Source organism: Mytilus trossulus, unplaced genomic scaffold (genome assembly GCF_036588685.1).
Source record: "Mytilus trossulus isolate FHL-02 unplaced genomic scaffold, PNRI_Mtr1.1.1.hap1 h1tg000050l__unscaffolded, whole genome shotgun sequence".
Lineage (NCBI taxonomy): Eukaryota > Metazoa > Mollusca > Bivalvia > Mytilida > Mytilidae > Mytilus > Mytilus trossulus.
The window spans coordinates 1,859,355-1,874,329 of record NW_026963292.1 but is presented as its reverse complement, the minus strand read 5'-3'; the positions used below and the strand labels follow the sequence as shown (position 1 = coordinate 1,874,329).

General features: G+C 33.6%; 1 protein-coding gene across 1 annotated transcript; it reads left to right on the top strand.

Annotated features, from left to right (window-relative positions):
* The first annotated feature begins 1,951 nt into the window (after window positions 1–1,951).
* LOC134699296 (cytochrome P450 4A25-like) lies at window positions 1,952–14,494 on the top strand. The gene is made up of 12 exons (XM_063560904.1): window positions 1,952–2,125; window positions 2,569–2,770; window positions 3,915–4,042; window positions 5,244–5,368; window positions 6,388–6,450; window positions 7,286–7,409; window positions 8,478–8,607; window positions 9,527–9,650; window positions 10,352–10,547; window positions 11,610–11,692; window positions 12,457–12,522; window positions 13,937–14,494. Exons 1-12 carry the CDS (start codon window positions 1,955–1,957, stop codon window positions 14,061–14,063), a joined length of 1,539 nt encoding a protein of 512 aa, XP_063416974.1. The 5' UTR covers window positions 1,952–1,954; the 3' UTR covers window positions 14,064–14,494.
* The last annotated feature ends 481 nt before the right edge of the window (window positions 14,495–14,975 follow it).

Genomic DNA, 14,975 nt, shown 5'->3' with positions numbered 1-14,975 from the left:
AGATGGCATTTTAGCGTATAGATAGCGCGAAACTCTCCTTACTCTATGCATCTGATATTACGACATTTTTATTTCGACTAAATGAGGCTGCAAATTTATACATCCGAGCAGCTAAACGGCCGCACCCAATTTTAGCAAATATATACACGTAATTGTTGGACAGGAGCAGTCCAGAGACGGAATATTTCTATACCCAATCAATCCATTTTTAATGATAAAGATTTTAAAGGTATACATCAATACGTCAGCAAACCAACGACACATATAATTCAAAACACTAATAGTCAACATACAGATTTTTGTTATAGCTAGAAGCCTGTAAAGAGAAAAAGCCAAAACTGCAACAGGAATATATAATACGGAGTGGGTGAGATTTTAGACAAGTGTTTGGTTGCAAAATTTCACGTGCTCTTTATTGATTTCGATATGTGAAATTATATAGACAGTGTAATGTAAATCAGTGTAAGACAAACACTTCTTTGTAAAGTAATTTACTATAGACCGACACACAGAAACGGACTTCTAACGTGTAATTCGTTTGTTGTAAAAAGTAAAATCACAAAAATACTGAACTCAGAGGAAGAGGGATGAAATACCGTATACGATAGCCGGGGACTATTTTAATAGTTTGTTATTCCATGGTTTGCTAAACCGAATAATTCAGTACCTCCCCGTAATCGATCTCTCCTACTTGCTAGGTAGTAATCGAAGATCAGCGGAATATAACGACTGAATTATTCGGGTTAATGGTTTGCATGTTTCACACCCGGGTTTCACAATTTTGACGAACACTATAGAAGAGCTAACTGAATTATTATCTCGTTCATATACTGGTCCATTATAAAGAAGAAGAGGCGACATGACTGCTGTCGAGACAACTATCCAACAAAGTCACAGTGTAAAAATACATTTGTCTGCAACACCGTCGCACTGCCTATGAAAAATTAGCGGGAACTATAACGTTACGTTCCGAAACGTCTTATTTTTGGCGCAATTTGTGAGGCTTACGGAAGAGATTGAGTAAACAGTATGATATTACTCGATTTTTCTCAAAAACGAGTACGGTGACAAATATTTTTCAAAACGTTATGACGTTCCATTTTTTTCAAAGAATAACATATCTTATTTTGGTCAAATCGACACCGTTAGAAATATTTAAAAAAATCTAAAATGTGCATTTCAAATGTTCATTTCTTACCGTGTTTGGGGGTAACCATGACGTTTTTGTCTTTATTTGAGTAAGAATTAATTCTTTAAATGGTCAAGTTAGATTTTTCTAACCATCTTGAATTATTTTGCTTCAATTTGAGCCCAATTATATAAGTATATTTTGATTAAAAAATCATATTTAAATTTTTTAAATAAAAAACGTTTTTTACTCCAAAATTCCAAAAATGTTCAATTTTCAGCAGCATTTTTTGCAAAAACGAAATCGACAACATATATTTTTTTGGGCAAAATTCGATTCTCTGTCAATTGAAGAATAAAATATCTTAAAGGGAAAAAATTCTCACCGTCAGAAATAAACTGTTGGATATGCCCTTAAGATGGAGTATGAAAGAATATTACAAGTATGAAATATTGACTATGGAATAAAATATGTGTTGCCGGACTAACAATTGTGTAATACAGTTCTGTGCATTGTGTACAATTCTCATACGCCCATTGTAGATATATGAGTTACCAGAAATAAACCTTAGTCATATGATATAAAACTTCGAAAGATGATACATTCAACGTTTTTTTATCGGATATTTTTGTTTTGCTATCATTGTTGAACCTCGTTGAATGTAAATGAAATGAACCTTTCGAAATCTTATATTGTAGGACTAGCCTAAACCTCTGCAATTCTGATTTTATATTGAAATGAAAGTAGAAATGTTTGAATTATGAAAACAATGAAAAATAAAATATATTTCAGATCCTATATGTTCATGTACATTGAATTTCAGCAATGGTGTTCAGTACTTACATATACAGATCCTTGTTTATTATTGTCATAACGTACTTACTATGGAAAATCAGAGCTTTTATGGTGAAATTCAGACAGTTGCGAGCAGCAACATTCGGACAAAACATTACAACTCTTGGTCCGATTCATCCTATTTGGGGCTCTCTTCATTTGGTAAGCATACATGAATTAATTGTACAAAAGGAATTAAGGAAGACAAGTTAACTGAATATGAAGTCAATGAGACCGCAATCCAACGACAGCAATTATCATGAGACATCTACAAGGCAATATAGTCTTCAACAATAGGCAAGTGTAAATGCAATATGTTAAGCTACAAATCGTCCATCTATTAGTCTAACGTTTTAACAAATGAATTGTCGAGCAAACATTTTCTTGAAAGGCATGTATTAATTTTAATATAGTTCCCATATCGGATTAATAAACTAAACTATAACCAGAAATATCTGTCTTCGTCAAGTTTTACTATAACTTTTTGCAATTTCTGTCTTTTTCTAATTTTATTTTCAAAAATTGTGTGTTATTTTTGCATGTTTAGAAAATTTTGAATAATTTAAATATTTTTCATTATTGATTACATTGCCTTCTGTTTGTAGTTTCATGATCTTGCATCATATTTCAAGCTTCTTGGACAGATTGTTGAAAAGGAGAGACCTAAGGTTTATGTTTATTGGAGTATGTTTTTCTATGCCAGTTTTGGGGTCTGCCATCCAGACTCGGCACAGATACTGTATAAATCTTCAGCACCTAAAGCTTATGGTAGCGGAGGGGCCTACAGATATCTCAGAGATTGGATAGGTAAGCTAATGCTGTATGAGGGGCCTACATGTACCAGTATATAAGATATTGGATCTGTGAGAATCCTGTCGGGAAAGGGGGGGCACAAACATCTGAGAAATTTAATAGGTAAGTTTAAGCTGTCGGAAGGGCCTACATATAATTAAGAGTTTGGAAAGGTTACCTTATTCTGTTGGAGGGATCTACATATACTTGTATATAAGAAATATGAAAGGTAAGAATGTTGTCAGAGGGGCTAACAAATATTACAAATACTATTTCGCGACGCTGGTTGTCCATTTGATGTCTTTTACTGCGAGTTCTCTCAGAGGTGTTCTTTGCGTCTTTTTTTCTTTTTGGGATGTACAAGTACCCGTGTACGTCTATTTTTTGGTTTTTGTTAGATTTATTTCTATTTGTATCCTTCTGAGACCTTTTCAAATGGTTGTATTGTATGTTCCTATGTTATACTATTAAACCACTGTACCAGGTTAAGTGGTTGAGAGGGGGAGTGTGTCTCTCCATGGTGTCAGGAGAATTTAGTTCAGTGGTTGTCGCTGGTTCGTGGTTGTTATATACGCTTTCCGTAAACAGTTAATAATTGGGCCGTTAGATTTTTTAATTGCATTGTTTTATATTTTCTCATATTGGGGCCTTTCATATCCGGCTACACGTTATGGGTTTTTCTTATTGTTGAAGGCCGTATAGTTGCATATAACTGCTAACATGTACATCATTTGGACTTTGGTGCATAGTTGTTTCATTGGCAACCTTACCACATCTCCTTATTTGTATATATGCATGTCCTCTAGACTTCAATGCTTGTTATTTCTTCATTACTATAAAGTTTACATAGTCTTCCTTTAACTGGAAAAAATGCAAGTGTTTTAATAGGATTTTTTTTTTTATTTTACGCATATATAGGGTTCTGAAGATATCAAACAAAAGTGACATTTTCTTTTCCTGTCCCCTTTACTTTCTGTACTGCAGTAGTGCATCAATTTAAAATAGCATCTGTAATATTTTCATGATGATGATGATAATGATGATGGTGTTAACAATGATGATAATGATAATGATTAAAATACTTACACTATGAGTTAATGAAATGCAATATTAGTGACTATTTTTAAATAATTCAATATTGAGACATTATTTTTTCTAGGCGACGGTTTGTTGATATCTGACGGAAAAAAATGGGAACGGAACAGACGCCTTTTGACCCCAGGCTTCCATTTTGAAATACTCAAACCATACGTTGAAGTATATAATAGCGTTACTGATATATTTCTTGTAAGTAAAGTTTTGTTGGGATGTTTTCCAAATTCGAAAATATTAGAGAGAAAAGGTGAAGAAAAACGAAGATATCCGTAAATAATAACAAAACTAACTCATGTAAAAGAGCGGCGAAAGATACCAGAGGGCAGTCATACTCATAATCGATAATAAACTGACAACGCCATGGCTAAAAAGTAAAAAGAACAACAGACAAATAAAAGTACGGAAGACACAGCAAGGAAAACTAAAAACCAAGCAACACGAACCTCACCAAGAACTGGTGGTGATCTCAGGTGCTCTTGAAGCTCCACACGTGGCACCCGTATTATGTCATATTGTGATATATAAAGGCAGTGCATACACTATACTAGGGACCAAGCGAGGTTGTTGGAATACGTCAGTGGCATGGCAACCCTAACACAATAAAAACAGAAAAGACACAAACAGCTTATACTATATTATCGTTGGTTTAACATGAATATTTAATTAAGATATATGCAAGAATTGTTTACTCTACAATCATCATGTTGTTGGTTCTTAGTTCGGCCTCTTTGGAGTTTGTCAACACACCAAGATTGTCAACAGTAAGGGTAAGACGAATAACGTTAGTTCACATTGGAAAACATTTCACTTGAGACAACATGAGCATTTCTGTTATCAAGCAACATGAATACCAAAAAGTAAGCTGAGTAATATCTTTGATTTTCCAATCACTGTATTTTGTTAAAATTTTAATCCTAAGACGAAAAAACAACTGTTTACGAAAAATATCGATCCATACAATGTATAACAAATGCGTCGTTAGTGTAGTAGCATATCGACTTCATATCAATACAAGTAATAGCTTTTCGAAAAAGGTAGCCGTCTCCTACATGTAGCTGATAAAAGTGGAAATGTGCTCGCTTTGTAGATTAGATAATTCATTCAGAATAGCCTTGCATATCAATAAAAAAAAAATACCACTTGCGTTATGAAGCCGTAGTATATCGTTTACTGTTGTGTGTCAAATAAGGTCCTTATCGTACTAATCTTTCAAATCATGGTTGAAACCTATTACATATCAATTAAAAAAAACATTATGAAATCAAAATACGACCTTCATTTCTAAACAGTTACCCGTACAATAAATGTCGTGCTCTAGTTTTAGTTAAAATAACATTTCTAAGCGATTTCTAATTTTATTTTTTTATATAATTTCGTTTGCATACTTTATTAGGAAAAACTGGAGTGTTATTCCAAAAGCGGCGATGCAGTAGACATTTTCCCGCGTGTAGCGCTAGCAACCTTAGACACTATATTAAGATGTGCCTTTTCGTACCAAGGAAATATACAAGATCAGGGGTGAGTAAGTATAAAAGGAAAATATTATCGATGACATTGTTCATTGCAGGTTTGTTGTAAATAATATTTCTCTCGTGATTTACTTGTATGCCCCACCCCTTCTACGACAAAATGGGGCGGGCATTATATTGTTCAATATATGCGGACATCTATCCGTTCGTCCGCCAGTCCGTTAAAATTGAATTAATGTAAGTTCGACGCGTTTAATGTGTTTTGTGTTATTTTACATTCAAGAAAATATTAATTCTTTGTTTCACCCTATAGCTACATTTGTAGTTCAAAATAATTTACCTATAAAAAAATTTTTGCAAATATACTGTACCAGACTAAAAAGGTCATGAAAATCAAAACGTAGGATGTTTTCGTAAAAAATAGTTTTAAAATTTTGCTTTACTAGAAAACTTTTTATCTATCTACCTTAATGTACACTTATATTGCCTGTTAATATGAATAGTTGAAGGAAGAATATAGAAGAGTTAAGGAAAAAAACATATTTAATCTTATAACGCTGTAATGACTAAAACAACTTTCAATGAACACTCCGCAATATTTAGTTGATTTTTTTCTCAGTGAATGACAACGCCATGGCTGACAAATAAAGAGACAAACAGACACATAACAGTACACAAGACACAACATAGAAAACTAAAGACTAAGCATCACGACCCCCCCCCCCCCCCCCCCAAAAAAAACAAAAAAAACAAATGGGGGTTATCTCAGGTACTCCGGAAGGGTAAGCAGATCTTGCATGACATGTGGCACCCGTCGTGTAACTTATGTTATTATAAATCCGGTAAATAGATCTGGGATGGTTTTGAACTTTATATACTGTATGGGCATTTGTCTTTTGATAAAGTTAAGATATATTTTGGATTTTTCGTCGAACTGTTTTCTGTCTCTTTTTTTTTGTGTTTGTCTGATATTTTCTTTTCCCTCGATTTAAACGTAAGGTATATTCTAATGAAAAAAAGCCATAAACGAACAGCAATTTATATTTTTTACAAAGTTTATCGTTACAGATCAAAACATCCCTATGTTCATGCTGTAAACAGATTGTCATATTTAACGCTGTCGAGGTGCTTGTAAGTATTTGTATTTATATATTATTGTTGATGATCTCAACGAGTTTGATTTTCTCACTGCAGGATAAGTCCAATTATCAGCCTTCACGACCGGCAAATGCATATGGTCTGCAAAAAACGGAGACAGAAAAAGCAAGCGTAAATGTACAGCTGATAAACCGACAAAAAAACCACGAAAAGACGACGCAGAAAATAACTAGTCCACTAGTCCACAAGATACTACATACAAATTATGTAACATGTTACTGCGCAACGCGAACGCCACCAAGAACTACATGTATCATCTGTAAGGTGGACCATTCATTTGCCACAATACATCATAAAACCGACGATTCAATGACTAACTCAAGCTATATCTGTGTAGCCTAGTTGGAAGAGAGATCTACAGCGATAAACACAGCGCAGGTGTTGCAATGATGTCAAAGATGCAGGTGTTTGAATACGATTGAATGACATCCTTTTTTTTTTACCAATTTCTTATCAAAACATAAACTCTTGTGAATACATTATTTCATTGTTTCCACATATAACAGAATTTTGACTAATTTGAGTAATTTGCTCAATTCATAGCGCGGCCATACCACAAAATGCTGGTAAGTGTTTTTCAAGGACACGTCGGTTTTAGAACTAAGACAGAAAAAAATGATTATTCGTATGTTTTATCAACTTTTGCTGCAAAGTAACGTCACTCCATTTAAAATATTTCGTTTCGCAAACTTTGATACCATATATGGATGCATAATTATTGTCTTGAAAGAAAAAAAGCATCAGAGATTGAACATCATCGTTCAACACTTATCAATAAAAACGATGAAAACTAATCATTCTTTTTTAGAAAGCCTTGGTATCAGATTGATTTCATCTATCAATTTTCTAACGAAGGAAGGGAAATGAAGCAGCTTTGTGATTATTCACACGAATTTTCTAACAGAATTATAAACGAAAGGCAGCAACTTCTGGTACGTTTTAAAAAGCACGTAAGAATCACATGATACGTCATGTATCGTCTTATTTTATCATTTGGGCAAGATCAAAATACATCAGAAATATAAATAAAATGTCAATAGTGTATCAAAAGTGCAAAGCACAAAGAAGCAGTTTGAATTTTGCACGTTATTTGTTAATTGTTTGAAAAGCATTAAAGGATATATATTATTATAATATTCTTTTTTTAATAATTAAATTCAAGTTAGATTCAGAAATGTACTGTTTTCTGCTACTTCGCGTAAAACTGGTTGAGTAAAACTGCCAACATACATATCAACTGTGTCTATAGGTATAAAACCACTAATTTATAGCCCCATTACTTTCTATGTAAAATTCTGCAATTTCAAGCATTAATCAAAGACGTATAACTAACATAATATACGTCCTTGCATTAATGGCTTCTTTGTCTTAATTTCAAATAAAGTGGCAGTTATTTCATGTCAAAACTGTACCTTATCCTGACTTGTGCTGCAAAAATCAACACACCTTTAATTGCATATTAGAGCGTATGGTTCCCTGAAGTTTTATAGTTCAAAACAGGAACTTCTGGCCTTGAAGTCATAAAAATTTGATCAGTGCTCGGAGCACAAAAATCATGCTCGAAACATGGAATCCAGCGTTTTGATTGGTTGATTTTCGAGTACGAGTACAAAAAAAACTGACTCTTAAGTTTTATGACCGCAAGGCCAGGGGTTGAAGTCATAAAACTTTGCTCAGTGCTTGGAGCACAAAAATCATAATCGAAACATGAAATCCAGTATTTTGATTGGTTGATTCTCGAGTCTAAGTACAAAAATCGTGCCCGAAAGTTTTATGACCGTGAGGCCTGGCCTTGAACGGTTTCGAATCGTGACGTTATTTATAACGCACACGAACATAAAGCTTGGATGCCAAGTATGTGTAATTAATTGATTAAATTAGGAACTATATGACAAAAAGGACATTCAACAAGAGCCAAATCCATCCAATTTTCCCACATATGTTGGAACCTCAGTTTTTATGATTATTTTTTTTTCAACTGTATGTTTTCTACATTGTAGAAGAAAAAAGGTCTACCAACAAAGCGCCATCTTAATTTTCTAGATATACTTCTTACAGCTAAAGATGAAAATGGAATAGGACTTTCTGATGAAGATATTAGAGCTGAAGTGGAAACGTTTATGTTTGAAGGTGAAGGTTTAAAGATTAAGTTTTTATGTTTGATTATTCTCGTAGAAAAAGAAATACACAAATGAACAGTTATAAAAACCCAAGCCGCACATATAACATTGTGTAATACTTAGGGAAAAAGGCAAGAAGACAAATAATTATAGTTTAAAAAAAAACGTTACGACAAAAACTAAGTATTAAGCAATACAAACACTGGCCAATAAAAATAGAGTTCAACTCATCATTCGTAGAAAGGATAGACTGTTTTTGTAACGTCAATTAGACAGCCACATTGAAATCTTTTACTGATGCCAACTAGTATATATGAGATGTAAGCATCCGATGAAGTGTGGCATATGGAGCAACAGGACACCATCTGAAGGTTAAATTAAAGAATTTGGTAATATTCTTTTTTGTCAATCAGAAGGTTGCGTATCACATCTACTTTATAGGTAGATTTAAATTTCTTTCTAAAACGTTCTGATCTGGAAACATATTTTGTGACAGGTCAACTAAAACCAGTCAAAATGTCAAAGTGATCAATAGAATTGAGATGGAAACGGGAAATGTGTTAAAAAGACAACCAACCAACCAACCAAAGAACAGAAAACAACCCAAGGCTACCAATGGGTCTTCATAACAGCAGGTCCCTAATCAATAGTGTATACTAGTACACGAAAATTGAGGTCAAATTAAACTCCGAAACATATAAATGAACCAAAATTTAAAAAAAACATACAAGGTCAAATGTAAATGACTTTGGACAAACACAACAATGCGGCGGGTTTAAATATGATTTGCAAATTCTCAAACCTCCCGTATATCTCTAGCCATTATGTAATAAACAAACACACAGCACTACGCACAGTAAGTTAACATTCTATACAATGTGTCTTTAGAGGTACATGAACGACTATTTGTGCATATCTGTTCTTTGCAGGTCACGACACCGTAGCTTCTGCCATTAGCTGGTCTATATACTGTTTAGGGAGATATCCGGAGGAGCAGGAAAAAGTATATACTGAAATATCAGAGGTACTCGAAGATAGGTTAGAGGTAACGTGGTACGTCTAATATTAAAAATAAAACATGGTCGGAGAATGATTTTATTAAAAAAATAGAGACGAAAAACAGCATTTCTTTATAATCGAGGGCCGAATGTTCTACTTTCAAACAAAATGAGTCAAAAATTGTGCAACTTACTTATTTTATAATTTCCTGTATGCCAATGTAAAGACAATTAAATGATTGTTTCTTTTCTTTTACATCCATGATTTTATCTGTCCTTCTTCGAACTAGAACTGTTGTTTGTTCAAATTCTTTCTTTTCATTTTCAATTTCAATAATGCACAAAAGTCAGTAATAAAACTACATTTTGATTTCCTTGGTCATCGTAGGACTTTTCTGCTTTCTGCTCTTGGTCGGGTTGTTGTCTCTTTAACACATTCTCCGTTTCAATCCTAGGACCTTTCTGCTTTCTTTTCTTGGTCGGGTTGTTGTCCCTTTAACACATTCTCCGTTTCAATCCTGAATTCTGCGATGGTATCGTTTTGTCAATTAACTACACGAATAATGATACTTTATAAAAATCTTATATGGTTTAATTCAAGTATGTTTGCTTATTGAAGGTAAAATGTAATAATTGATATCTGCAAAATAATGTCGTGCGGACATCTGACGGATAAAATTTTATAGATATACATGTATGCATCCGACATTGTTATGATCTTCTGGTGACACGTCAAATTTGTTTTGTTTAATTCAGGGGAAATCTTCAAGAGATGCCTTGCCTCACAGCTTTTGTGAAAGAATCAATGAGAATGTTTGCACCAGTGCCGGGAACAGCACGCTTACTGACGTCACCGATGACGTTTGGTGACATAACAGTACCAGCAGGTGTTCATATAGATATCAGTATTCACTCGATTCATCATCATCCAGATGTTTGGCCTGAACACGAGGTAAATCTTACAAAATTCTGCCCACCTCAGTAGCGGATTCAGCCAATTTAAAAAGGGGAGGGGGGATTCCCAACCCAGGACAAAGGGAGGAGGGGGTTCCAATTATATGTCCTAATCCACATGCATTGATCGGCCAAAAAAAAAGTGGTGTTCCAATCCCCGCGCCTCTTTTGAAAAAGTGTAGAATCAAATTGAACAATCAGTCTGAAACTCACCTATTAACGATAAAGGTTTAAATTCCACTGCATACATGTCTGAAAACTCGCCCCACTTATAAAAAGATCTTGCTTCCTTTAAGTATGTCAAATTACCATTAGTTCGTATTCAGTCGTCCTGGTGTAGTGGTATGTGTCGTGACTTGATATGCTAAAGGTCTTGAGTTTGAATCCCAGCATATACGCTGGATTTTTCTACTTGAATTTTGATGGAAAATGTTTTCCGTATAATTAATTATAAGTTTTATAATGGATTTGACATTCCCGCCAAAATGTTACAGAACAAAGAAAAGCAGGCACAACAATAAAAGAAACTCAAACTGTGGTGATCTGGTAGGGGTGATCCGGCTCAGATAACCCCTGTTAGAACAAAGGAGCTGGGGTGTAATATCCGGGATCATGGTTAAAAGTAGCGACGTTCCGTCGAATTTGGACTCGGATCAGAGGTAATGGTTATGCGAAAAAAATCAATGTCAATTTTGTCTTATATCATCTTATCTGTGTTCCGGTTTGGATTTCTACAATTATCGATAAGATTCCGATTTGGTTTTGATGATTCAAATTGTGTGCGAAAAACATATTTGACTATTTTAGATTAAAAACCTCTTCGAAAAAATGTGTAGTTTGAAGTAGGCACATTCATTCAATTTGAATTGAATTATGATCTGTTGTTTGTTTTGGTGCTTTGAGGGTTTGGAAGCAGTCTTTTCTTTTTTGTCATGGCGTCGTCAGTTTTTTTTTCGAATGTCTCTTTGATATATTTCGCATATCTTAAACAATCCTGAGAATATAATCTTTTTATTATTTGTTTTGCTGTTTATTTATTGTATCTGATACTTTTTTTCAGGTATTCAAACCGGAGAGATTTTTGAAAGAAGATATAACTGATAGACATCCATACAGCTATATACCATTTGCTGCTGGGTCAAGGTAAAAAATTTAAAAAAAGGAAAACAATTTTTTATACATTTCTTGCTTCCGAGGAGCTTTTCTAGTTTTGTCTTCGGCAGGAATGGCTAAGTAAAGCCGAATATAAGAACAACTCATTTCAATAAAACGGTATGTTCCCTTGTACGATTAAGAAAGTGTAGACTACATCTTATAGTCTTAACTTAAATTTGTTTTAAAATAGAAAATGATTCTGTAACTATAGCTTTAGGCTCGTTCCATATAGAGATTATATATAAAATAAAAGTAAATTCGCCAAAAAAAAAAACTTCAGGGAAAATTCAAAACGGAAAGTTTCTTATCAAATGGCCACAATCAATAGATAAAACACACCAAACGAAAAAAAATCAACTGCAATATTTCTGACTTAATACATGCATTTTCTTATGCAGAACATTGTGGATACAACCTGGTTTTAAAGCTAGCTAAACCACGACATTGTTTGATAATTGCATAGGTTTTTATTATACTGACAACAATGTGTGAGCAAGACAAACAGACATATTACTAGTAGGTAAAAACGTCAAATAATTGGGGAATAGCAGTCAACATTGTGTTATTATCTTAATCAGTATAAAAACAAATAACTATTTTAACAAATAAAACAAAAAGGCATTACGTCCAGTGTCTATCGTTAAAGACATCAAGTTGTATGAAATGTATTATGAGTTTGTTTTATTACATTCAGGCTGATTGTTCATTGACGATAAACGCCACTTCTGCTTTTATTCTTACTCTTATTTCAGGAATTGTATTGGCCAAAATTTTGGAATTAACGAATTAAAAGTTATGATCAGCAGATTAGTTCAGAGGTTTGTAGATGTTCATAATCAATGATATTAAACTGTTGTACACAATATCTTGTAACTTTTTTATAGTACAAAGTTAAATACGAAAAACACATAAAAAAAAAACAACACGACAGATGTTAATTTGTTCAACATTCAGATCCTTAAGTTTTGTGTATATTGATTTGAAGTATCATTTAGTTACGTCAGTCCATAATTGGTAGAGTCCTTATGATCTTGCAAAAAAAAACTGGTCACTAAAATGACCACAGAATAAATTTCTAGTAAATGTCTACATAATAGATTATTGTTTTTTTCGAAATTTTTCTTTGATCTTGCTGACTGATCATTTTCTTTCTCAGCGGAGTCTAATGATACGAAAATTATAGCTTTAAACTAAGGACACATATGCCCGTTGTCATGAAATTAACAACGTCGTCATAGGTGAGATAGCGATACACAGATTATCATTGATCATCTCAACTCGATTCCTTTTTCGCTTGAGCCGTAACGTAGATTTTTACTACTGTTTTTATGCCCCACCTACGATAGTAGAGGGGCATTATGTTTTCTGGTCTGTGCGTCCGTCCCTCCGTTCGTTCGTTCGTTTGTCTTGCAGGTTAAAGTTTTTTTGGTCGAGGTAGTTTTTGATGAAGTTGAAGTCCAATCAACCAGAAACTTAGTATACATGGTTACATCTTCTGACATCAGACTCGGACTTCTTTTGAATTGATTTTTTAATGTGCGTTTACTTTTCTACATTGACTAGAGGTATAGGGGGAGGGTTGAGATCTCATAAGCATGTTTAACCCCGCTGCATTTTTGCGCCTGTCCCAAGTCAGGAGCCTCTGGTCTTTGTTAGTCTTGTATTATTTTAATTTTAGTTTCTTGTGTACAATTTGAAAATTAGTATGGCGTTCATTGTCACTGAACTAGTATGTATTTGTTTAGGGACCAGCTGAAGAACACCTCTGGGTGCGGGAATTTCTCGTTACATTGAAGACCTGTTGATGACCTTCCGCTGTTGTTTTTTCTATGGTCGGGTTGTTGTCTCTTTGATGCATTCCCCATTTCCATTCTCAATTTTATTCTTTTGATATGATCTTTCTAATTTTAATGCTAAATTAAAGTTCTGACCCTAATTTCACGGTCCACTGAACATAGAAAATGATAGTGCGAGTGGGGCATCTGTGTACTGGGGACACATTCTTGTTATAATATATGTATTAATGTTACAACAGGTATTCATGCTTTATTAGCTTTTCTTTTTTATCTTGCCGTTCAATTATGCTGTATAAGCATTGGCCTACATTTATCTCAGTGATTTCAATATGAGATATATATATATCATATGAATATCTACGTTATTTTCGTTATTGGGTAGCAATAAACGAATGAATCATACCAAATAATGAGACATTTTTAATTCTTATTTCAGATACAAAGTATCACTGGTAGATGGTCATAATTATGAAATCAATCCAGAACTAATCATGAGGGCAACACATGGGATCAAAGTGATATTGGAAAATCGTTTGATCGAGAAAGAATGGCAAATCGTATAAAGCGTGTTGAATTTAAAACCAGAATAGTTTACTCAAATGAAGTACCAACATAGGGTTAACTAATAAACATCAAATAAACATCTGAGATACTGAAATTACATTTCCGAAAAACGTATTGGTACCATCGCTTCTTATTTAAAACTTAGAGATGGAACTGTCAACAGCATTATTTTTTAATCTTTATTTTGAAGATGTTAGTCTAGTTCTATCCTTGTCATTTGATAACTTTGATACCTTTGTTACTTGCGGTAGATTATCAGTGTCCTGTACGATACTTGAATCAGAAATTTTTGTATCAATATTAAAAACTGGTAATAATCTAGGAGATTCGAGAAGAAGATAGTTTTGAAGTTCATGACCATATTTAAATCTAAAATATAATGATAATTCTTAAATGATTTGCATATCTATAAATAGCTATTTTTATTTTAGATTGTCATGATTATGTTGCATCTATCGTTTAGAGAACGTTAATATGGCGACCAGGTCATTAGTTACGACCTTTCAATTGTGCATTTGATGGTAATCATAGTAGCCATCACACTAAAAAAAGTGTTGCGATTAAGAATTAATAGGATTAAACCACTTTTTCGATAGGTTATCAATGGTGCTCTTACTCACAAACTTAAAATAAAAGTGTATTCAGTATGTGAGTTAATCGCTCTGGTTTTCACATCAATATGACATGATTATTAATTTTATTTCAAATTTCCGAGTATTATTTAAGATATACAACTAACACGTTGTTGTCTGCTTTGTTGGCTGGTACGACCACAAAACAAACACACTGCGAGTACTCGAATCTTGTTTTTAATCCTTGATTATTGGTCCTGTATGGATAGTTGAATGTTTAGCGATCATGTTACTTCTCCTTACTTTTAAAGCTTTGGCTCATTATTTCTGTTATTAGTT